The sequence below is a fragment of the Dreissena polymorpha genome, chromosome 9 (genome assembly GCF_020536995.1).
Source record: "Dreissena polymorpha isolate Duluth1 chromosome 9, UMN_Dpol_1.0, whole genome shotgun sequence".
Classification (NCBI taxonomy): domain Eukaryota; kingdom Metazoa; phylum Mollusca; class Bivalvia; order Myida; family Dreissenidae; genus Dreissena; species Dreissena polymorpha.
The window spans coordinates 44,962,743-44,989,684 of NC_068363.1; the positions used below are offsets into that span (position 1 = coordinate 44,962,743).

The 26,942-nt window shown below is 35.4% G+C and overlaps 2 protein-coding genes across 2 annotated transcripts in view; both read left to right on the forward strand.

Annotated features, from left to right (window-relative positions):
• The first annotated feature begins 8,453 nt into the window (after positions 1 to 8,453).
• LOC127844969 (uncharacterized) lies at positions 8,454 to 13,420 on the forward strand. The gene is made up of 4 exons (XM_052375566.1): positions 8,454 to 8,606; positions 9,073 to 9,127; positions 12,604 to 12,771; positions 12,987 to 13,420. The coding sequence occupies exons 1-4, from the start codon at positions 8,592 to 8,594 to the stop codon at positions 13,154 to 13,156; spliced, it is 408 nt and encodes a 135-aa protein (XP_052231526.1). The 5' UTR covers positions 8,454 to 8,591; the 3' UTR covers positions 13,157 to 13,420.
• A 161-nt stretch (positions 13,421 to 13,581) lies between these two features.
• LOC127845382 (uncharacterized) overlaps positions 13,582 to 26,942 on the forward strand; it is a 42,601-nt gene continuing 29,240 nt past the window's right edge. Inside the window, exons 1-5 of the mRNA XM_052376260.1 lie at positions 13,582 to 14,593; positions 19,574 to 19,659; positions 20,204 to 20,336; positions 25,096 to 25,267; positions 26,200 to 26,328. Of these exons, the coding sequence (XP_052232220.1) occupies positions 14,533 to 14,593; positions 19,574 to 19,659; positions 20,204 to 20,336; positions 25,096 to 25,267; positions 26,200 to 26,328 (581 nt within the window). The 5' untranslated portion in view covers positions 13,582 to 14,532. The remainder of the gene's footprint in view (positions 14,594 to 19,573; positions 19,660 to 20,203; positions 20,337 to 25,095; positions 25,268 to 26,199; positions 26,329 to 26,942) is intronic.

Consider the following 26,942-nt stretch of genomic DNA (forward strand, 5'->3'; position numbering starts at 1 on the left):
CTTTATATATTCGTGTTTTCCTCTTTCAGGGTCAAAAAGGGTCAAATTTGTATAGCGAACCCACATTATTCAATTTTTGATAAATGTTGTTGTTTGCAGGATAGCGTCTGTAGCGTGATTATGATCGTTTAATTTCGATTATAAATAAGGGTTAAATTATGCGTGTTTAAATTAAGGACAAAACGCACAGTTTATTTTGTATTGACAGTTAGTTTTACCATCACCACAATACATCAAGGAAAAGCCGAATACTACATCAATGTATTATGGACGATGTACACCAAAAAAACTAAACAAATACTTGTTAAACTAGTAAAAGGCTAGCTCATCGACAGTGTTTACTTCGTCAGGAAGATAATTTTGTTGAATAGCCTGCGGCTTAGGCGGTACCGAAATCACATTAGCAACACACTAGTCGACAAGGTCAATGACACGGAAGAACTTCCACATCTGAAAACAAGTTATACTAAAATGCATTTTCAACGAAATGAAAATAAATTTACCGTACCGGGCAACTTTGAAATGATCATATAAATACTACATATAATTATCTGTGTTAAGATCACCTTAGCATAACGTTGTATGCTTTGTGATCTTCGTTTACACTCGTGCGTCATCTGTCGTAAACATTTGGAACATAGAGGCTACATTTGTTATCAGATATTCATGAAACTTGGTCATAACATTTGTCCAAATAATATCTTGCCTAAGTTTCATACTGGGTCATCTGAGGCCAAATCCTATGCCACTACGTCAAATGAAAGAACAAGTTTATTGACACTAGAAGTCACATTTATAGTCCATTATTCATAGAACTTGGTCTGAAGAATTGTTTCTAATGATATCTGAGCTGAGTTCGAAAATTGTTCCGGTTCGTTAATAAACATGGTCGCCAGGTAGCCGTGCAGTTATCCTTACAGTAGTAAACCGTGTAAACACTAGAGCAGTCGCATTTTTGTCCAATCTTTATGAAACCTGTACAGAACATGTATATGATCTTATGATATCTGGGTCGAGTTCGAAAATTGTTTTTGGTCTGTGTAAAAAAATGTCCACCAGGGGGCGGAGCAGTTTTCCTACTATGGCTATAGTAAACGCTTGTTAACACTCTAGAAGGCACATTTTTAGTGTAATCTTCATGAAAACACAAACGGTCAAAACATGTGTTTTAATGATATCTCATGTGAGTTTGAAAATGGCTGCGGCCTGTTGAAAAATATAGCCGCGATGGGGTGTGGCAGTTTTCAATTGCATGTTTATACTAAAAGAAGTCATCTTTTTGTCCAATTTTCATTAAACTTGATAAGAACATTCGTTCTTATGATATATTGACTGAATTCGAAAGTGGTTCCGCCCAATGAAACATATGACCACCAGGGGGGCAGGGCAGTTTTCCATATATCGCATTAGTAAAATCTTGTTAATACTATAGAAGTGACATTTATTTTCCAATTGTCATGCAACTTGGTCAGAACATGATATTTTGGCTGAGTTCGCAAATGAGTCCGGTTCGTTGAAAAACATGTCCACCAGGGGCGGAGCAGTTTACCGTATATGGCTATTAGTAAAAGCTTGTTAACACTTTAGACGTCACATGTTAGTTCAATCTTCATGAAACTTGGCCATAACCTATTTAATCTGGGTCAAGTTTGAACATGCTTTTGCTCTGTTGAAAAAAAAAAACATGGCCGCCAGGGGGGCGAGACCGTTTTACTTATATGGCTATGGTGAAATCTTGTTTACACTCTTGGTGTCACGTGTTAAGTCAAATATTCATTAAACTTGGTCAGAACATTTGTCCAAATGAAATCTTAGCGAAATTTGAAACTTGGATGTGAGATAAAAAAAATAGGTCACTAGGTCAAATAATAAACGCTTAGTAACATCTAGAAGTTAAATTTCAAGTCATTTCTTTATGAAACGTGGTCAGAACATTTGTTTTTCTGATATCTCATCCAATGTAAAAATAAAAATCTGCTTGGAAACTTTATATGTATGTTTCATAAAGAACTTAAATTATTCTGAACTCCATATTTTCAGAAAAGTTGAGTTCCTTAGGGTCTCAGGTGAGCGCTTTACGGCACATGGCCCTCTTTCCTTTTATAAAGCCTTACTGGCTAAACATTCTCCATCCAGGCAGTGACCATGTACTCTTTGCCTCTGAATCTACTTCAATAATCTTTCCAAGACTCGACAACTGGGTAAGAAACTGCTTGATGTATGGGTCAGCTTGGAATGTTATCTTGTCTGGAATTTTCACTTTCACTGAAGTTTCTTGCAGAAACTTTTCTGAGTGTTTAATCTTTTCCAGGCATTTCGTATTAGCTATGAATAAGAGGTACGTGCTCTTATTGGTGATATACTGGAGTGTGTCCGTTAGAGATTTTAACTCTTCAAAAATCCTGGTGCAGTTGACCACATCATTGCGCATTGCAGTTGTCAGTCTTTCTTTTACAGCTGTCAACTCATTAAGTGTTCCCTTCTCCAGCTTATCTAACGCTTCATTAATTTGCTTTCGCTGCTCTCTTATTGTTGACAACTGTTCCTTAAATGAATCCTCTACAGACTGAATGCTTATTTCTCTGTGTGCATGTAGTTTTCTTAATTTGTCCAGTTTCAGTTTCATTTTTACTTGTACGTGCGAAATGTTCAATGGTGACTGGATTATGGCAGCATGAGTGACTGGTGGTAGTTTCGAACACTGACTGGAAAAATATCATGTTTCTTTAATTAAATAATGGATATGAATGAATAAGCATATATCCTGGAACAATCTAGTTTATGTTAAAAACTTTTTGTAAACGCCTTGGGAAAATATGTTTCACGTGCTATTTGGATCCTAATTTCTTGAAATTCGCTTTTATTTTGTTAACCTTGGTTGTCAAGTTTCATTAATTTGTATTTTATTATCATATTTAGGCAATAAAGGTATAATATCAAATGAACTTTCCAAATTGTGTTTACCCTTCACTAATTTGGACTTTATCACACGAAAAAGAATGTGTGTTCATAATAACTCACTGTATATATTGTTTTGTTTTGAACATGTTGAACGTTGACCGACTAACATTTTGTTTTAAAACTATGCCCTACAATATATAACCGGTATGATAATACTGTTTGACAACAAGCCATGTTTTGTTTTATCCCTGGATGTTGATTGATAAACAGGGCTTGACCACAAGGAACTGTTTCGCCACTAGGTGGTCCAACAGCCTATTTTTTATACAGGACATGACAATTTAATTTCATGCCTTCGAGATTTAACATCGAGGAAGTTCTTATTTTGTATGAAGGACACAAATGGCACGCGTCACATTGCTTGATTCATTGAACGGAAATAAAAAGCACATTGCGAATTATATTGCCTTCTAACTTCAGTCATATTTTTCAGCCTTTTTAAGTTGTTGCTGTCCGATTCAAACAGCATGGAATTCGGATTTTTGCAACTATATGCGTGTCACAGGGCGGAAAACTGTAAGAAGATAATTGTAGCCCACCTCGAATGGCAATATATGTGCATCAGCTTGAACTTTAAGAAAATGTCAATCGTCATTCAAGAATATGACATATAACGATTCCATCCCAAGTAGTTTCTAATGAACATATTGCGCAATCTTCTGTTTTTTCGAAGTACACAGATGAAAAACACCACATTGTAAAAAGGAGAAAACTTCCCGAAACAAGAACTCACAAATAAATAATTCCAATCGTTACTCAAATAAGAAGCGGGTGGCAAACCCATTACCGAGGACAAAATTGTAGACAATATTAAAATGCATACTGATAAACAGAACAAAAACACAAACAATGGAACGTCAACGCAGGAAACACATAATAAAAAGACCAGTATACCAACTGATTGTGCATCAAGTAAAAGGCTTTGTGGAGACAATTAACGGGTAGGAACATAGTTGAAGCGATTACCATAACTTCACACCAGACACTAGCAAAAAAAAAGAAAAAAAAGGTAAATATTTGGTAAATATGATAATTTTTCTGGATTTGTTCATATTGTGGTGTTTGTCCATTAAAAGAGTTGTCAGAGGAGGAATGAAGTTTCTATGTCGATTGTGGGACTAAAAGTTAATGCATAAAAAATGTATGACCATCATACTATTTTGAAATTGATATTTATTGTGTGCGCATTCATGTTTCACAACTCTACCGTAAAGAAGGATGCTTAGAAAATGATTTAAAAACAATTAACATACAAATATTGCATCTGACCTTAAAAAAAGATTACCGCAGCTACATACTGGCGATATATCAACAACACATGACAAGTATTTTATTTATTTATTTTACAATTTTGTTTTATGAATAAAGCTGATGTATAAAAAACAAATACATTAATTTATTAATCTGTGATTGTAAAGAAAAATGGTTCTACCGTGATATATGTATGTATGATTATATTTATGAAAGCAATATAAAAAAATAATTCATAAAAATCGTTATTAGCTTAAATGATATGAAAGTCATACATATTATTAATTATCACATGCTACAAATAATGACTCCACCTACCGATGACTTTGGGTGATGCATGTAATACAGCACAACTTATTGTGCAACTCACAGAAAAATCTGATTTTCTCATCAGCATGTATCTCACATTTCTCTAGTAGCTCTGTTACGGCCTTTGGAAGGGCCAGAATTCCATGTCCCCTTTCCCATATGCGGTATGAGTTGTAAAAAGTTCGCTGTGTGGTTTAATACATTTTCCACAGTAACATTTCACACACTTTTCACAGTAGAATTCTGCCTCAACACAAGTGCCTCCTTCTTCGCATGTTGAACACCAAAATGCGATCTCTGAGTCAGATCCCTTTTCTGTTATAGATGAAGAAAATGCTGCCATTTTGATGAGATAGTGTTTGCAGTTTTATTTAGGTGTTTGTAGTTTTATTTAAAGCGACTTGCTCAGAGACTCAAGATTTTAAAGAGTATCATAAATGCCTCGAAATGTTAAATTTAAACATCGGAACCCTTAAGAGCCTTATTATAATAACAAGAATATAATTTTATATAAAGAAATTGAAAGAAAAAAGTTTGTCCCTATCGGGGTCGAACAAGTTTGTTTTGGATTTAAAGGATATATCCATAACCACCTTGTCATCCCGACTGTGATTACTTAAAGGATATATCCATAACCACCTTGTCATGCCGACTGTGATTTAAAGGATTTATCCATAACCACCTTGTCATCCCGACTGTGATTACTTATGATTTAAAGGATATATCCATAACCACCTTGTCATCCCGACTGTGATTACTTATTGGATTTAAAGGATATATCCATAACCACCTTGTCATCCCGACTGTGATTACTTATTGGATTTAAAGGATATATCCATAACCACCTTGTCATCCCGACTGTGATTACTTATTGGATTTAAAGGATATATCCATAACCACCTTGTCATCCCGACTGTGATTACTTAGCTTGCGTTATCAGTGATCCGCGTGCTGTTACAAGATTTAACGATAACAACAGAACCATTCTGAATCATCCAATCGCTTCATGTTTTAACTTCATCCATTCAAAATGATCATTATCCAAGCACGAAATAGTATTTTCAGTATGAGTCAACGCCATAAGTATCTTAACGCTCCCGGATGTACATGTACAGTGTTGTTTTATTCTTGAATCTGTGACAAAACGTTTGAAAACTGTCGTTTTGACAATCTGTGAACATGTCCCTTTAAAACTTCCTGGTTTCTTATTACAGGTACATCAATAAAAGACCAGGTTTATCTCGATTAACAAAGAAACGTAAGACAATATGATCCTTGTACGGTGTATATATGAGAGCAGTATGAATCAATTTACGTGTTGATGTGCACACAACGTCAATATTTGACAAAACGTTCTGCTCACATCGAAAAACAGTATTTGTATTAATAACACACAATTCTTTGAGTTTCAATTTCTCGCCATTTTTCCTTTAACACACCATTTTGGGTAAATGATTTATTTTAATTCCCCCACTTTACGAGGAGATGGGATATATAGATTCGCCTTTGTCTATCCATCTGTTACAGTGTCGTGGGTAACGCAAAAGTATTGGTGCTGGAAGGGGTTTTTTACGAATATACTAGCCATCATGTGAATATGTGCGCCTCAATATTTATGATCGTCTATCGTCCGTCAACATTTGCCTTATTAACACGCAAGAGGCCACATTTACAGTCTGATTTGCATGAAACTTGGTCAAGGGATTTGTCCGCTTTTGAAACTAAGTCACGAGGGGTCAAAACTAGGCAACGATGTCAAATAAAAGAAAAAGATTGTTAACAAACTAAAATTGTTTTTCCAATTTTCATCAAACTAGGTCAGAACATTTTTTTCTAATAGTTCACCTACGTTCGAAACATTACCGCCAGGGGGGCATTTGTCCTTATAGTAAAACGTTGTTAAGACTCTAGAAGTCACATTAATTAAGTTTTAACCTATTTGTTTTCGCTCAATTGCATCGAAAGCCAAAGGCTTATTAAAACGCTCTCGAGTCAACTTGTTGGGTATAACTAGTACTTGCTGTCCTTGGTGAGATCTAAAGAACGCTCACACTGTGAGGATCGAACCCTTGACCTCCCGGTCGCAAGCCGGACACCGTTACACTGGGTCGTTAATAGAATTGTTAAGGCTTTAAAATTCGTGTTTGTTTCGTGTTATGTGCACGCATTTACATAATTCAAAATACATGTGTTCAAATTATTGGTGTTGTTGATGTTACTTTTGCTGCTCTTATAGTAAATGATGAAAAGAGGTCATACAAATGACGATGATGATGGTCATGACGATGGCGTTGTTGATATTCATAATTATGATAAACATGATGATGAACGAGATTATGATATCATGATAATGGTGGAGACGACTGAAGCTTTTACGCCATTATATGGCGTATGCATGCACAATAAAATGGTGATTCTATGTTATTTTTGTAAACAAGAATAAAACCACTAGAACCAAATAAAGTATGAACTATGTGGATACAATTTGAATGTGAAGTAACCGTCGTCCCTGGTCACGTGACGTTGAAGCTGATGCTACAACCGGAGAGTTTATATCTGCCTTAAAGCAGGCAGGATGGAGAGTTTATATCTGCCTTAAAGCAGGCAGGATGGAGAGTTTATATCTGCCTTAAAGCAGGCAGGATGGAGAGTTTATATCTGCCTTAAAGCAGGCAGGATGGAGAGTTTATATCTGCCTTAAAGCAGGCAGGATCTATCGCTCAAGTTAATTTACTCCCCTGCTCTTAAGATATTTACGTACAATATTGACACAGAGTCATTGTTGTTGTTTTTTTTTTCATCGGTTAATGTTTTCGTCTTTTTAATTTAGAATCCTTGTTTATCTTCCCGGCCGAATATGTTTATAAGTCAAGTGTCGTTGAAATGTAAATGCAGCTCGAACAAAGCAACCAAACCGTGACCTAAATGTATCAATAAATTGTACGCGCGCACGTGTTGTTCATGTGTAAACATGTTTACGCTAATACAGAGTTTTAAGTGGTGTTTCGAAATTCTCTTAAGGGGAAATGCTGTTAGATTGTGAGTTCGCTTAGGCAATGGAAAATAACTGATAATAATTTTAAAAATAGACTTTTATGTAAATTACTGTCGGTTGCCGTTTTGACGATGTTATACTCTGTTCAATAGACACGATTTAATGCAACTTTAAATAATCGTGCAATGGCATAGAGAGTTGCAATTTATGTATTGTTAAATCTAAATTTAAATTGCTAAAAAATATATATGTATATGCCTGTATGTCATTGACCAATGTTGACTACATTATGAGTTATATGTATGTATACTCATGGGCTTCAAGCCAAATGTATTTTGAAATAAAACCATGTTAGGGTGGAATTGTATAATCTGGTTTTACTTGATGTTTCCTTCTGTAAATAAACTATTATATATTTATTAAAATGTTATAACCTTTATTTAAGGCAATGTGCACATGCGCAAACAACGCCTGGTATGTAATTACAGTAATTATTTTCACACTACACACGCATAACGATGTGCTCACGTGCATTTTAGGCTAAACAATACAATAAATAAAGCTTACGTCAAACCAACTAATATGATGTTATTTTGAAGCTCGCATGAATAGGTTTTAAACGGTTGAACTGAAAAATGGGCCCATTATTACATTGTATAAAACAAGTGCAACATGAACAGTAATGAAAGCTTAGACATTGTGAACACAATTCAATGAATACGTGAAATTTTAATGCACGTCTAGACTGCAAACAATCTATAAAAAATGGTACATGTTTGCTTACGGTGGTAGCCTTACGAAATAAACGAATCAGCACAAAAATCATTAGGGGAATACCTGATGAAAACCTATTCATTGGGGGAATATCTGGTGAAATTTAGTTCATTTGGGGAGTGCCTGTTAAAAACTAAATGTTGTTCTTTCATATAACACGTACGGCCATTTCGCAACACTCCATTTGCACACGTACGCCCATTTATCAACACTCCATGTGAAACGGGGTATATATAAGCCGGACATTTTCTTGGCCTGTTTCATATCCAAGTCTTGACACGCTGACTTCATCGTGAAAATCATGAATAGATACTTGGTAAGTCATGCCTTTTGTATAATGTTCAGTTTATTGTATTACTGAATTGATGCGTATATTATATACCAGATATGATATTGGTTGAATGAGTGGAGCCTCATAATTACTTATACAATAATAAGAATGGTAGATTATGATTTTATTTTATTTTTAATTCTTAATCATTGTATTTATATAGCATTGTACGACTATTTCTTGCAATTCATTGTTAATGAATGCATTTAATTGGTCAAAGCTAACAAATCTTTGGCTATCACGTTGCATGATATGCCAGTTGACGTCGAAAAAATGAAGACATTACGCGTTAATATCAAAATCTTTCAGCTGCCTTATATTCAAATGTATTAAAGAATAATAGCTTATAAATTATTATTGTTTTAAGTGTATTGCTTAATTACGCTTGACATTAAAGTAAATGATCACTCTTTTTTAAATATAAATTAATAATCTGTTGTTGTTTTTTCAGTGTGTGTGTTTGTTTGCCGCGCTGAGCATTTTGGCTCTTGTAAAAGGTCAAGCGTGTGAGTACATATTTATTAAGTTGCTGTGATTTATTTTTGGAATTTATTATTGATCATGTTTAAAAGGGATTTGTCTCTTACCTTGCATAGGAATTTGGAAGATATCTGTCATTGAACATTCTCATTTATGTGGTAAATAACTCATTTATCTTATCATCAAAGTTTATGCCCAACAAAAGATTGCGTGACCTAACTAAACATTTTGTAGGTTTAGCCGTCTAAGCTTACTTTTGACCTAGATTTTTGCGACAATTATGCAGCGGGAATATTTAATGTCAATTTAAATTAGGCAAATTTTATAAACTAAGGGAATGCATACGTACAGCAATTGTTTAGCGTATACAAGTAATGGTTGCAGACTTTTGAGGATTAGACGTTATTAAGCGGTTAAAACAAAGTAATAATAATATCTTTAACTTTAACAATAAAACCGAACGTAGTTTTGCACAATTTTCCTCATCGTATGGTGTGTTGAGAATGTTAAGTGCGTTGTTATAATTAAGTAAAAAAAATATGTTTGGTCTATGTACGCGGCACGAACACTTATGACGGTCTTGACAGATGGTCTAGATGAAATAAGTAAATTATTATATTTGGCCTATGTACGCGGTACAACACTTATGACTGTGTTAACAGTTGGTTAAAAGTCGATCATAAGATTACCTTCACGATGATCTCATGATTTCCTGTCAGTTGGCCTAGAATACAGCTGCTGTTGTTTTTTGACAAGTACAAACTATAAAGTTTTAAATATAAGTATTATCTTAATAATAAATCGAAATATTAATAGCAAAATTAATAGGGCTTCAGTTTAATATTTAATTATATCGAAACGTTTCGTTTCATTTTGCGTTTTTGTTCAATCATTGTCCCAACTGTCTCAGATCACGTGACTAACTTACAGTAAATTAGTAAATATTATAAAAACAGCGCGCGTTACAGTACATGCTTATTTATAGATCGGTGATAAAAAAAAAGTTTAAATTGATTGGGCATTTAAATTACATGACCTTATTTTTAATGTATTAAAATTTCGGTTGCAGTTTACTAGTATTAAGAATTTAATTAAATAACACCTTTGTTTCAACTTCTCCAGTTGATACCATTTATTTAATAAATAATAAAACGTTTAAACATTATTAATAGCGATATGAAGTAAAGTTTCATATTCATCGAAATTGTCTTCGATTTCATCACTTGCGCAATGTGAATACGCTAACGGTATTTGAATACTAGTGATACTTTATCATTGACTTAAAAAGCCTCGCTGTTGGAAAACGTGGTTAAACATGTGCTTAAAGTGTCGTCCAAGATGTACCTGTGTAGTCCGCACAGGCTAGTCAGGAACGACACTTTCCGCTTTTATGGAATTTTTCGTTTAACGGAAGTCTCTTCAAAACAGAAGTACAGATTAGGCGTAAAGTGTCGCCCCTGATACATATACGCCTGTACGCACTGCACAGGCCAATATGGTACGACACTTTACGCATGTGCGTTAAGCCCCGTTTTCCCAAGCCCGGCTCATATTATGCTGTCCGAGAAGTCACGCGAGTGTCGTGGTCCTCTTGTAATTATTTAAATAATACCATATACAAGGTGCAGGATTACGTGACTGTGTGGGGTTCACAAGTGAACGTTAATGGATGTTAGCACACCGGTATGTGGTGTTTGTCTTCAAATAACTTTTTAAAACATTTGTTAAGATTTTGAACTAGTGCATACATGAAAGTTTTTATTCTGTTTTTGATGCTGCTTGTGGCTTCATACATTAGAATTTCTTTATTTAATAATCCTGTGCTCTTGGCTTAAAATCCGTCGAGTAACGCAATCATTTCCACGATTATGCTGCACGCAACGTGAAATTTTGGCACCGATTTCAGACGTATTCAATGATTTATTCTTAAATATGAATATATCGGCACAAACTGCAAGTAAAACTGTCTTTAATGCGCTAAATGTATGCAAATTTATTTCAAGAACTTGAGATATTTGAAAAAAATTCAGTTCTTAACGGTGTGTTTACATTCTGTCAAGCCCGTGTGTGAACCCCTGTGAACACCGTTGATCACGCACCCTGTCTACGTATTAATTTTAATTCCGATTTTGTCTTTTTAAAGAGATTTCCTATTTAATATATTAAGTGGACACCAAATATTTGGCCTCACGTTATATATATTCAATGCATCTTTGAGTTTATGTTGAAGAATCACCAAAGGGAGCTCACTGCGTTTGATGCGATAACACAAACTCCTTACAGTAGTAATTTCCCCTGAATGTCTTCGCACTAGCACGGAGGTTGTTGTATTTTATGAAAAAGTTCGGAATATCTCGGTCACATGTGGTTAGCGTGTTGCTATGATAATAATTAGTATGTAATTATCATGATCGAATTATAACGAAAATTCAACTGCTCAGGAAAAAAATCACTATCAAATATATAATTATATAACAAGGTATTTAACTAAAAATCACCCGAAAACAAGGTGCATCGCTTTGAACAGCAATAACTTCATCAAATGTGCAGCGATTTCTTTGAACATGGTCTTATTCAACGCAAAAATGAATTGTCTTTCTGGAAATGTACATATCTTGCAATAGTATTACAAACGGTGGGTCAAATTTTAAGAAATAACACGATACAAAACTCGTGTGACCTACCAGTCATCGATCAGATCAGTCTGTTTAAAGCGATGTTTTCGGGTGATTTTGAATTGAATACCTTGTTTAATATTCAGAGAAGTTGATTTTTCGTTAAAATTTCATTATTTTTCATTCAAAATGATGATTTTACTAATTAATATCATAGCCACACGCTAACCACCTGTGATCTCGGTTATAATATTTTTTTGGTACAAATCGCAAAGTAACAAATTGTTGAAATGGGAAAATAGTGGCAACTTGTATGAATGGGGCCAGTTGGCAATTTTCAAAATAGTATTGCAAATATTGAAATAGAATAGAGAACACACCCGATACTGTTGTGTAAGCTCGAAATCATCACGAAAATTAATAAATATTAAGCCATTGAAACACTTAATCTTGGAACTCTTCGGGATTGTTTCTGCTGTTTTCGTTAAAATAATTGTCAACAAAGCACATAGCATAGTGCTCAAGTCGATAGCGTTACTATTCAGGGGTCCCAGGACCGATTCTCTTTGGAATGATTCTTTTTTTCATTTCTCTATAATTTTCTATTTTATCTCTTGGTTCTTATGAATAATTTGGAATGTGTCGTCCCCAAATGATTAATACGATGAGCTAATGCATTGAAATGAATACAATAATAATAAAAAATTAACAAGTCAGTTTAATCGAGAATGCAAGTTAGCCAGGGGTTCTCCTCGTGATAGTAATTTCGTTAAAAATGATATTTAAGAATACACATACTTATATGAACTAATGCAGTGTAAAATATGAGTTTAACACCAATCAATCATTCAATCAATCAATCAATCAATCTTTATTTTGTGTTTCAGCCAACTGTGTCACAGGAAGTAAATGCGACGCGTGTGAGGCTGGTCGCTTCTGGACGGTACGGATTGGGAGCAGACAGGTGAAGGTGTGCTCGCCAAAGTGTCTCAAAAGCTGCCGCGCCGGGAACCAACCCGACGGACGCCCATTCTGCACGTGCTATGATCCTGCAGGTTCGATAACTTTATGTTGTTGTTGTTGCTTCTCTTGCTAAATTGTTTTAAGAAGTTTAAATACATAGCGAACATGTAGTTAGACCAAAATAAATAAATCAATTTTGATTAGTTTTGCGAAAACAAATAAACTTTATCGTTCACAGACACGGATAACAACAAATCTACGTGTCTTTCGTTAACTAATCGTTAATGTAAACTTACATTTTATGCAGATATAACAGGCGACTGCTGGAAAGGGGACCAATGTAACACCTGCCTGGCCAGCCCCAACAAAGGCTACGTCGGAAACATCAATGGGATATCGGTCTGCTGTGCAAACTGCGAGCGCTCGGGACTGGCCCTTAGTTCTCGAAGCTGCAGCTGCCTCCATAACGGCCCTTAGAAGCCACTTCTAATTGCAACATCGCATATGTGACTGGTCTCGCTTTGACAACCCCCGAAGAGTCACGACATTAATATTATTATTATTATTGTTATTATTAATGTTGATCCTCGGTAAAAACCGTTACAAGAAATAAGTTTAAGCACGACTTCTGAAATCCAAAAAAATTGAAAACCCAAAAACATTCATTCCGCTGTAAATCCATTTTAGTGGATTGCATAATTATTGTATATTCTTCGCTCCTAATAAACGTGTAAACAATTATTTTCAGTATTGAATTGTCTTGTCGATTTACGTATTATATATAGTATCAATACACAATTTATTGTGTGTGTGAGTGGGGTGGGGGGGGGGGGGGCTGTGGTTTTCTACAATAATACTAATGAACCAACCGGTACTTGAGACCCAACTGATTACCGACGACGGTATATTTGAAACAAAAGCTAGCCAAATGTAGGGTTTCCATAATATTAAGTATGCCAATATGATGACAGTGAAACAGAAATTATAAAAATAAATTGTTAGATCAGCTATTCGATACCTGTAAAGGAAGAAAGTCCGTATTTTTTGAAGCCATACCTTCAACTAGTATCGCAGTAGCAAAAGAGAAGAAGGATACCGTACTTAATTTATAATGAATATATCATAAACAACAATGCACCCTCAAGAACGCAAGCCAGCACAATGGTTGATGATACGTCAAATCTAAAAATAATATGGTATCCTAGAACTTTGGAAATTCTGGATCCAAACAATCATCCGAATTATTTCCATAACTATTGACCAACTTGAAACATGCCCAGCAAATATTTATTTCAGGAAATCAAATGATAAATCAATGCCTAACGTTGCTAAATATCAAACTTAAAAAAAAAGCATGCACACATGTAGTAGTTTTTTAATCTGGTCTTTAATGATATAAGACAATAACAGCGTATATACAGTTTCGCACGAGAAATATTGCATGTTAACAAGAAAACACATAAGTCACAACAATTTATGGATCTTTATGGGAAATTCGTTCAGATCGATTGCACTTAGGTTACTAAAACCTTCCAGCATTGTGAATGCTCTCTAGGAATGATAACATGGGCTGGAGCCATTCTCTGAAAACCGCTTGTCGCTATCGATTCAAAACGCAATGCGTCTAATGACAAAGCGAATTCTGTTGTGCGATATGCAAGACTGCTAGAGGCGCCATTTTGTTTTCATGCGGATGACTCATGGTTTATCGATTAGCGAAGAACTTTTCCGGGTGACACTGACAGTCTCGCTGAAAGCGAATTTGTTTATTGTTGTAGAACCCTTCGCGATCGTAAATGAAAAGATGAGATTAACATATTCTTAAATTTAAAAGTTTATTTTAAGACAATTAAATGTGTTCAGTGATGGAGATGTTATATGTAGTTTTCCTGGGAGTAGTTTGTGCCGTTTTTGGTGAGTATTTTTCATTTCGAAGTCTCTTGTGTTCAAGACGTATGTATTGCTGACATATAGTTACATCATTGTATGCAAGCGTGTTTTATTCTCTAACTATCAGACACTTCATCACAACAATCATTTTAATAATGATACAATTATGTTTAAACAAATGAACATTACTTTAATAAATATTTATTTTGTATTTTCCGGATATATATTTGTTCTATCTACAGATTAGATGTCAGATCGTCTAAGTAGTTCTGTAACACTGGTTACAACCACATTTATCGTATTTAACATGTTTAGTCATTGGTTGATAATAATGTACAACCATGTCCATGTTATAGAAGAACGTTTATAGTTCAATAACGGTGCTTTTGTCGCTAAAACTCGTGCATTAGGACCGATCTTATGTGAGTTACGATTCTTCTATTTCGTGCACTTTGATAGTATTTTGACAACCCGTCTTGTTAATCCTTTGTTGTTGTTTTCCATGTGTCTTAAATGATAATAAGATGAATGAAATGCCGAGATTAATGGGGACGATGATAATTGTGTTGGACGTGGTGATTGTTATCGCAATGGTAGTCATGAATATTGAGTTGGGATTGGTGTGTTTTGTATGTGTATTCAAATATAAATTAATGTATTTATAATGACCATATCAAAATGTAGAATCAAACATTTTAAACACGTATGCATCGTGGCTCTAGTTGCTCCCGTTACATTAACCCATTTATGTCTAGCGTCTAGAAAAAGGGCCTTGGCAAACAGCGTAGACCCAGATGAGACGCCGCATGATGCGGCGTCTCATCAGGGTCTGCGCTGTTTGCTTAAAGGAATTTCTGTAAGAAATATTCTAAATATAGAACTAAATATACTAGACATCCCTAATTTTGGAAATAATTGATCCAATTTAGAATGATGGGAGAGTCCACTAGGCATAAATGGGTTAAACGTAATCTCCGATCCTAACTTCTCATTAATTCCATTGCGCTTGGGACCAGGCTTCTATCTTCCACATCAAACGCGTGATCCATGATTCCAGGGAGAATTCCAGTTCCGTTCCGTGCATAGAAGACAAGGGTTCGCTATCCGCACGCAAGCGTTTGATTTCGATGAAATCAAAACAGTCAAAAAGGTTAAATTAGCACAATACTTCCGATTTAAAATAAAGAACAACGGACGAACACACGCACAAACGCAATACGCTCTGAGATACAAAGTGTTAAAACGCCATAAAACAGTGTTAACATTTGAACATCAAACATTATTCTTCAAATATTTAGTACATTTGCATAACGTGATCTCCTTGACGTTTTAAATACGTTTATGTCAATAATATAATATATTTATTTTAATGATTTTAATGTATGTATTCCTGTTCAAGATACAACTTTCGTAATTAAAAAAATATTTATTTTAAACAAAATATAGCCGGTTAACATACATCTATTCGATACACAACGCGGTGTATTGTCTGGTTTATCACATTTTTATTAAGTTTTTATTAAGTGGCACTACTTTTGTAGATTAAAGATAGCTTGCTCATTCATTTATAATAGTTCCGACCATAGCTCCATAAAATGTTTCGTTAACGGTATAAATATCCCGAATTACAATGAAACTACTTTTTACTTCATACAAGTTATCTACCATAATTCTTTTCGTGCTACCCTGAGTCAATCGTTATAAACATGACCCTCGCTCTAGGAAAACGGGTCTTATTGCATGTGCTTAGATTGTCGTCCCAGATAAGCATGTGTAGTCCGTACAGGCTAATCAGGGACGACACGTTCCGCTTTTATGGTATTTCTCGGAAGGAAGTATCTTATGAACGAAAATCCAGTTAAGGTGGAAAGTGTCGACCCTAAATAGCCTGTGCGGACTACGCACGTGCATTAAGCCACGTTTTCCCAAAGTTTCCTCATATGTAATCTGTTTGATCAACAAAACATATCACGGATATAGCACGGATATGTTAATAAAAATAAGGGATATAACAAATATGAATAACTATACTGGTCGATCAAATCCCATACTTAATATTCCAAACACTATTTCAATACGCACAAAACAAAACTAAAATGTATTTTAATCAAGTTATGAAACAAACACTTGGGTATACACTGCATGCTATTATTAAACAATATGTACGTAAATCTTGCATGTTGGATTGTAATTTAAAAAGTCAATTAACCTGTAACGGTTGTGTCGAGAAAGAAACCTTATTGTCAAATTCAACCGCATAGTTTGTTAAACATTCTTTTACAATTACAACGGATTAATTTTCGCTAACATCTTGATATGATAGTTAATACAATATATCATATCTGAACAACGCTTCACTGCGTTGATACTATTGTTGAAAACGATAACAACAAAGTTCCATCTTAGTTAAATGGTGTCCTTTAATGCGTCATTCATAATGATTTTTGTGTCAATCGCGTCACCCATATGAGTGCAATAACAATTAAGAGTGAATCACCTTTTCGCCGCAACGTTGACTCATAATTATATCAACGTAACTATTGATATCGGAAATCAATCAAGGTTTTAATAATTCGTTAAATCGCCATATTTTTTACCCCGTGGAATATTGCGGATCTAAATTATTCAGGCTTCTTCTTGACCTTCCTTTTGTACTTGGTTAGGTCTTTGATCGCATTACACAAGTGGATGACGTTGTGTTAGGTGGTCTATTGGTTAGTTTATGTTCGATAATGTTACATCTGACTTATATACGTGTTTTGTACTAGCTGTTTTGCTTACTCGCAAATGTGTGCGTTTGTCCCACAGGATAAGAAAACATGTAAACATACACTCACTGATAAGGAAAGTCATACATTATCTCTAAGATTTCCGCTATCAAATACAATGGATAATGCACTCTATAGGGAATAACGAGAACACCCTTTGATTATAACACGCGTTCACGCATGAAATTCGTACTCTTATTCGATTGTTGTTCCCTGGGGGGCATTGCATTGCTTTTGTAAAGACAAAAGAGACCTGCGATGGCAACTCCTTGTGCGCACACACTGTTATTTAGCACTTCTTGGGTCCATATTTGCAACACAACATTTTGTAATATTTTTACTAGACATGATCAACTGCTTGGAAGCGATCATGCCATAACAATTTTAACAAGTTAATGTGCAACCGGGCCCCATATTCACCAACCGATTGTTAGACATACGAATTTTGGGAATATCGAATATTCTTACAACTACAATGTTATACAAATTGTTATGTTTGTGTAACTAACTTAACATTTAACACCCAAAATTACATAATCCTTCGTAAAGAAGAATGTAATATGCGTGAAATAAGCATCGTTGATAGCCTGCATTCATCTAAACTCAGAAGTTATAGGCCGTGCTCTGTGAAAAAGGGGTCCAATGCATGTGCGTAAAGTGTCGTCCCAGATTAGCATGTGCAGTCCGCAAAGGCTAATCAGGAACGACACTTACCGCTTTTATTATATTTTCCGTTTCAAGAAAGTCTCTTCTTAGCAAAAATCAAGTTTTGTGGGAAATTTTCGTCCCTGATTAGCCTGTGCGAACTGCACAGGTTAATCTGGAACGGCACTTTACGCACATGCATTAAACCCCTTTTTCACAGAGCACGGCTCATATATATTTTTATAAAGTCTGAGCATGATTTTCTAAATACGGGCCCAAAACTTGTCGGATTTATTAGGACATGTTACAACACCATGATGAACCAAAATAACACAAACGCAAAAAGAAAAGAAAGAAAAAATATGTCACGGTCGCAGATATTCGAGTAAAAAAATATGCTAACATAAATACCCCACTGCACATAACCATCATGTCGGGAAGCAACCAATGGGTATGATGATATTACTCGCATTGAACTACTAAATTCAACTTTTTTCTCTTCATATCGCAGACACGAGAATCAAGTTGACTAGCTGGTTTCGATTGTTCACGTACTTAGATCAATAACGAGAATGACTCTGCACTAACATAATCCCTAAGTTCCGTTTATTTTGCAAAACACAACAGCAAATATTTAATACTTCGTTGAATGATTAGTCTAATCAGAAACGCGTCATTCAATTGGTCACGTTTTCATTATTTGCAAATTAGCAGTTAAAGGCCACTCAGTCCTCGGTAACAATAAGCTGACGCTGAAATGAGCCTCGCCCTGGAAAAACCGGGTATAATGCATATGCATACAGTATTGTCCCAGATTATTCAGTGCGGTTTGCACAGGCTAATCAGGGACGACACTTTCCTTTTTAGAATGTATTTTTGTTGAAGAGACTTCCTTGAAACGAACAATTCCATAAAAGCAGACCTCACATGCTCCTCATTTGAGACAAATCAATACGTACATGCATTAAACCCCATTTTCCCAGAGCGAGGCTCATTTCAGCGTGAGCTAATTGTTACCGAGGATTGAATGACCTTTAAATGGTTATTTGCAAATAATGAAAACATGACCAATTGAATGACACGTTTCCGATCAGACAAGTCGTTCTAAAAATTCTAAATTCCCTTCTATAGTAAGCCATTCCTGTCTGCGACTGGTGCAGATTTGAGTGGCATATATTGATAAAACAGTGGGTGCTATTGCTTGCAATCAAAGAAACTATTTGTAATATTTAATAATTGCGTCATTTTCCAGAAGAAAATAGATAGAACATGATCAAACATTTCTGAAACAAGTTAAGAAAAAATAGTACTATTAAATTACATAAAGGAATTTACTATTTGTAAATGACTATACAAAACAAGACGAGTTCTCCGACATTGACAAGGTCAATAACACTGGCGGATTTAATAAACAGTAAATACAAATTGTGCCATATTTGAACTTGAGTCGGAATACGGACAATGTCTGATGTTATTTATGTTCAAACTAAAATATTAGTATTGTAATAAACGTCCATACCTACACATGTGTGTGTTCTCTTTGGCCAACACTGTCTATGATAATACATTCGTGTCTATTTTATACTGACAGGTTCCTCGCCTCCTGTGTATATCTCCAATGGGACGCATATTGTAAGCTACAGCCGGGGACCAGAAATATTCGCCATTTTGGGTCAAGTATGTACACATAGCTGTATATTTGTACCTTATATATACAAAAGAGTTATACACACAAAATGCAATCCGAATCTCCAAAACTTTCAAGAACACATCTTGTCCGTATGTAAACACAACACCGAACCCTTTTATTCACTTTCATTCAGATAATTATGGTTGGTATTTATGATTTGTGATTGTATAATATTTAAAAAAAAAGGTCAGTTCGGTATATCTCCATATTTTAAGAGCTTCGTTGTGGGAAAACTGGGCTTAATGCATGCGTAAGGTGTAAAGACCAACATAATAAACGTGGACACACATGCACACAATAATACATTGTTTTCGTTTATATTTCGTCGGCAAAGAGGCAACATCGATTGTTGTTTTGATGTACTAGAATTATCGATGTCTTTCCTGGTTGTCATTGATAACGAAATGCATTCTTTGCAATATGTTGGGTTAAGATATAAAAAAATGCTGGCCAATGCTAGAGATGGCATATAATGGCTCAGTCTCTGCTTCATCCGCCGGTGTAGATAACGTTGTACTTCCGTTGTTATAGAAAGACTTTCGGATCGTGGGTTTGGCGGTGGACATCAAGGCGGGGCTGTTGTTCTGGTCGGACCTCAGTGCCGACTACCGGGGCATCTACAGGGCGGGGATCCAGGGGAAGGACCGGAAGAGGATAGTAGAACGTAAGCTTGTGTGATATAGTACACGTGAAAGTCACATGATGACATTAGTTTTATTCATATTAATTTTGGCCGCTAGGGAGCGTTCTCGATATTTTTTTAAGGCACCAAGCACTGTTTCTTCTCAGGAAACGGCATTGCGATTGTCTCTCGAAACGCACAAGGCTTTAAATGAAATCGAATTTAACTAAATATTGTTTAACCTAACCTATAAATAAAAATGAACTTTACTATAAAGTTCATGTTTACATACAGATTGCATTTGCGTTCGCTAATTATAATAACGTGTTATAGAATCACTGGAGCGGGATAGAATTGATATTTCCATGTGTGCTTCTACGTATTTGTTCATTTACAGCCGTATTTTAGAATACTACGTGAGATCACTCACGGTTTATCGATAAATATTCCACAACTTAACATAAAATCAAAACAGAACATTTCGAGGCGTTCCTTTTCTCACGAAAACAACAAGAAAATGTTTTACAACAATGCGCGAAGTTTACACCTCGAAGAAAAAGGGATATACCGAGGAAAGAATAATTGGAACCATGTGGTAAAGACATTTAACGTGTAGCCCCCGTCAGAAGGTTTACAACTCAGCGTTAAACTGTCTTCCACAATGTGCAGGTGCAACCTTTTCAATTAACCTTGCGACGTTTTTTTAACGCTTCGAAGAAGATGTTTACAAGCGTTTTTAAAGTATTGCCTCAATTACTGAAAGCGTGTGCGAATGAGATTTTTGAAATATATCTGAGCATTTGATTCAGGTCTAGTACACATACTGAGAATCAACGTGTTTTGCCGCTGAAAGTGGAAAGAAATTTGACACTTTGACTTGCAGCCGTTTACGTAGTATGTTAATTGTTGAACGTTTTCCGTCAACAAATGTGGAAAATAAAACAGAAAACAAAACCATGCGAAAAACTACAAAGTTAACCAGCTTTTTTGTAACACACTTCCGTTCAAAGCAAGCAAAGTTTTATTAACTTTTGGTGTGTTTCAAACATCCCCTTTTCTGTGAGAATGGATGGAAACAATTCTATGCACATAAATATGCGAAAATTGCCATTTATTCTGTCAGTTTATGCAATATTTGCATCTGATGATACGATGAATAATTTGGAGGAAGCTATTACCTAATTGTAACAAACGCACATATGCGGTGATCGATACATTGATATCAGTTAAAAATGCATGGTTCTTGTGCGTGACACTGATTGTTTCTACGTCTAAACAATGCACTCCTGTGCAATCAACGTTTTTTTTTCATGGAAAATCTACACCGCGATCATTTATGTTGCTGGTTTGATACTAACATAATTATGCAAGGGAATTACTGACGTAATTTATATAAATATTCTAATACATATGTTTATATAAGTTCGGTCATCATTTAAAATACATTTGAATAAGGTAACGTCATTGCCTCCGTGCATAAGTATATGTACAAATATAAATGATACCGATTGCATTAATTAAACACTCTACGAGTACTTTAAGCTTGGGCATTCTTTTACTGCATCTTCGTTTGAATGAATTAAAAAAATAATGTACAATAAATTTAGTGATACAAAACTTGTGATCAAAAAAAAAATCACAACTAAGTATCCAAAACATGCATTTTTACTTCTACACCAACACCACGGGTTTTAATTTTAGATTTTCTTATCTGTTTTGTGAATTACTATCATCAATTTTTCATGTTTATAACAGAGAGGCAGCCGAGAATGAACAGAGAGGCATCATTTTGACAGAGAGGCCATCGATATGCATTTATACCGTGAACACAGCAAAAGCTTATTAAATAAAAACATTTTCTTTCTTGGTAATCTTATCAAAAACTAAAAAAGCCACCGCCGTTGTTTTACAATCTTGACATATCAGTCACAGAAAACGCGTTCGTTTCTGAACAAACAAACAAAAAACATCTGAGAGAGTGAATTGATTTTCAATAACACGCTCGTTTTCCTCTTCAATTGATTTTCATTCAGCTTAGTTGAATCAAAACGCAACGTGTCGCAATCGCGCCAGATGTGACTGCCCCGCTTTGCCTAATTTGCCGAATTTTCAACATTTTCTTTGTAACAACTTGCGCAAATTGAATCATGTTTAAATTAAATCTCATTTCAACAGAGCGAACGCAAAAAGAAACAACGGGCTCATAATCATGCAGACAGTCTTTCACTAAGAGTTCGTTATGTAAGCAGCTATTCACTGATATTTTATTTTAACATTATAAGAAATAGTAGTAGTAATAGTAGTAGCAGTAGTAGTAGTAGTAGTAGTTGTTGTATTATTATTATTAGTAGTAGTAGTAGTAGAAGTAGTAGTAGTAGTAGTAGTAGTAGTAGTAGTAGTAGTAGTAGTAGAAGTAGTAGTAGTAGTAGTAGTAGTAATAGTAGTAGTAGTAGTAGTAGTAGTAGTAGTAGTAGTAGTGGTGGTAGTGGTAGTGGTAGTGGTAGTGGTAGTAGTAGTAGTAGTAGAAGAAGTAGAAGTAGTAGTAGTAGTAGTGGTGGTAGTAGTAGTAGTAGTGGTTGTAGTAGTAATAGTAGTATTAGTAGTAGTAGTAGAAGTAGTAGTAGTTGTTGTGGTAATAGATAAATTATCATTATCACCACCAAAACTATTTCTTCATAGGAAAAAGCAGACTGAGACAAGCTGCGATAGTTTAGCTTTAAATGTACCATACTGTTTCATTCCTATCTGCTAAGCACAACAAAACAACAAAAGAAATGTATCATTACAACAATCATCGCATGCGAGCACATTAAGACAGCGTCTGGCAGATGGCAAACATAAGTAAAATATTGCATTGTCTTTTATCGCCGCCGTCTCTACGTTCTGCGCATTTTTCATGCGCTAAACATCTGTTCTTCTTCGTTCTCCTCCGAAAAAAGGCTCTATGTGTTCTTTTTTCAAAACTCTTTGTCGTTCTAATGTACGTCTCTTAACTTTCTCAGATTACAAGATATTTGGTTTATTGTGTAAGTATCAAATCTTTAAATTGTTATTTAGGGTTCGGTCAAAAATGTTAAATCATTTTGTATTTCATTAATAAATTGGTGTTGACTTTTAAAGGGACTTTTTACCAGATTTGCATATTTTTTTTAAACTGCTTTTAAATCCATTAACTAACAAAACTATAATGTCTGACATAGTTTTAAATAGTTGTATTACACATGAGAAAGAAATAAATGCTGGTCTCGGAATTCGAAACCGAGACATCTAGAAGCAAAAGCTAAGTTTCTAGCAACAGACCACGCATGCTTTCGAACATGAAATTTAATTTTAACGCTATGTCGATAATACACGTTTTTGCTTTAAAGGGCCTTTTCACGTTTGGACAAATTGACAAAATTGCAAAAAGTTGTTTCAGATTCGCAAATTTTCGTTCTAGTTATGATATTTGTGAGGAAACAGTAATACTGAAAATTTACCATGCTCTAAAATAGCCATTATATGCATCTTTTGACGATTTAAAACCCCAAAAATTATAAAGCGTTGCAACGCGATACGAATTAATAATTTGGAGAGTTCTATTGTTGTCGTTATATTTTGTGAAACTACGAGGATAGCTTATAAAAAGAATAAAATACCTCTGACATTGTATCCTGAAGGTAGACTTTTTATTCCAGAACTCCAGGGGTCGGTGGTTCGAGCCCTGCTGAGGGTTATCTTTTTTCTCTTTTTTAAATTATATTCTTGATTTGTTACTGGAGCTTATTATATCCAATGTTTACAATTATCAATATAAAGCATATAATAACAAACTTCAAAACATGCTAAAATCTGTGAAAAGGCCCCTTTAATCATGGCTGAAAAGAGCTACACACTCTTTATACATTTCCGAATTTGATTGATGATTTTCAGTAAACGAACATATGTTTATTTTTTTATTCTTCGAAAGGAGTTTTATTTTTGACAATTTAAGGCGTAACAAAACACAAGGCAAAATATTTCACATGTATTTAAGAGATTACAAAGTGTTTGAGTACAAAAAACACCTATAAACACCGTGGGTTGTTTTCAACCCCCCCCCCCACCCCACCCCCGCCCACCCTCTAGGAGAAATCTTAATTGAAGTTATACTAAATTGAAAATTTCATATTCCAAATTTGATGCGGATTCCATTTGTCTAATTACATTTGGAGGTTATACATGTAGTCATCCTTTGAGCTATATTCGTGTTTAAAACCTGTTAAATATCTCAATTGCAAATAGCCAGAGACAACTTAAAGTATGATATTACTTCAAGGATTTTCATTGGTTTTTATATCATGACGTGTGCAATCGGTCATGTTTTTTCAAAGATCTTCATATACCACTGAATGTTTAGTTTACCATAACTATACGAGTATGCTCAATATGTTAGTAATATGAGCCTCGTTCTGGGAAAACGGTGCTTAACACATGTGCGTAAAGTTTCATCCCAGATTATCCTGTGGAGTCCGCACAGACTCACCAGGGACGACACTTAGAATGCTTAGAAGAAACCTTCTTTAAACGAAAATTTCCACAGAGGCGGAAAATGTTGTCCCTGATTAGCCTTTGCGGACTGTTGTTACAGATGTGGTATGTTGGTACAGATGTGGGATGTTGTTACAGATGGGAGATGTTGTGACAGATCGGGGATGTTGTCACAGATGTATTGCATGTTGTTACAGATGTGGGATGATGTTACAGATGTGGGATGTTGTTACAGATGTGGGATGATGTTACAGATGTGGGATGTTGTTACAGATGTGGGATGTTGTTACAGATGTGGGAGAGGTGACCAGTCTCACAGTGGACTGGGTGTCGCGTCACGTGTACTGGACGGATGTGGAGCGGCGGACGGTGGAGGTGGCCGGATATGACGGAAACTTCCGGCGGGTCATCGTCAACACGGAGCTGGACACCCCGAGGGGAATTGTAGCAGCTCCTTTGTTTGGGTGCGAGTGAAATTTGTGTTCATAAATACTTGACAGTGCGTTATATTTGGATCGGTATTACTTATTATCCCTCGTCGGAAGGCTTAGAGATTGAGACAAGATAGCGTCCCAGTGTTCCTGTGAACGTGTTTTTTTTTGTTCGTAAAACTTTTCTGTTCGCAACTCCTTTCGAAATTCGCATGCTATTTTCGTCAATCTTGTGAAGATTCACTCAAAGCGCTACAACGCAAATGGTCAAGTTTTCGAGATTCAGTAACTGTTGTATGAGTCTTTGCTATTTGATCAAAATTACATATACAAGCTTCTATGCGCCAGTCCTCGTGTATTTTCCGTAATATTTTAACTGAATAAGTGTCTTCAACCACTGCTGCGCAAATTGTCAAGGTTTAGTATTTCCGTTATCTTTTAAGGATTTATTACCATATGTTTAAAATAACACATAAAAGCTTTTGTGATTTTTTAGAATTTATTGGCCTTTATTTAAATTTACATTATTACATAAGCGTCTGTGCAAATACCTCCTACATTTTGCTTGCGATTTTTGTCGAACTTTAACCGAATCTCCCAGTGCTTCAGCGCATATAGTAAATATTTCGAAATTGCTTTAATTTTTACGGAGTCATTTGTTTAAAATTACGTATTTCATAATTTTGCTGAATACTTATCTGCAAGTGCTACAACTCATATTGTCAAGGTTTCACGATTGCATTATTTGTAGTGGGTTATTTTCCTTTATTTAAATTTGCATAATACAGGAGTCACGTGAACGCAGCTTTTCTTGTCTGTGTGTCTTAACAAATAGATACCAAATAATTACTGTACATTTCGCCAACAATGCATCCGTGACGAGGGATACACTGTCTGTGACCGCTTTTCTGTTTTAGCGTTAATGAAATCTTGTTGTTTTATATTTGTGTTGCAATATTTCGTAGGTTTCTGTTCTGGGCGGACCAGCGTAACAAGCGGATAGAGCGAGCCTGGCTTGACGGCTCTCACAGACGGACGATCGTCAAGTCCGCGGACTTCTGGCCAAACCAGCTTGCCGTAGAAAACAAGAAACAGTAAGCAACTGTTTTTGGTGTGGCTGGTCTTTTTCTTCCTTTATGGGACAGTTTTTATGTGTATTTATGATATGGTTCTCTGATAGATTTCCTTTAATACGGGATCTTTGAAACGGAAGGAAATTGCATGTCATTTGTAACCACAAGCATGCGTTGGAAGGGTCTGTGTTAACGACGTAATGCTCGCTTCCCGCTATAACGATTGGCCAATATTAAAATAATGATCCTAATCGTAAACTTATCGTGATGATCCTATCAGATCGTGTCGGGTATTATCAGATCTTAAAGTCAATCGTGTAAATTGTAAAAGTTTTTGAACGGTTAAAAAATCTATCATTTATACGATAAACTACGAACAATTAATAATCGGTAACATCGTATCAAATCGCAACAAAGCGCTCCAAATATAATGTATTCCTACTTACACACAGCGGATCTGATGCAAGAAACACGTTGGATTTTGTTTCGATATCAAGCATATATGAGTCGCGTTCTGAGAAAACTGGGCAAAATGCATGTGCGTAAAGTGTCGTCCCAGATTAGCCTGTGCAGTCCGCACAGGCTAATAAGGGACGACACTTTCCGCCAAAATTGGATTTTTGCTAAGAAGAGAC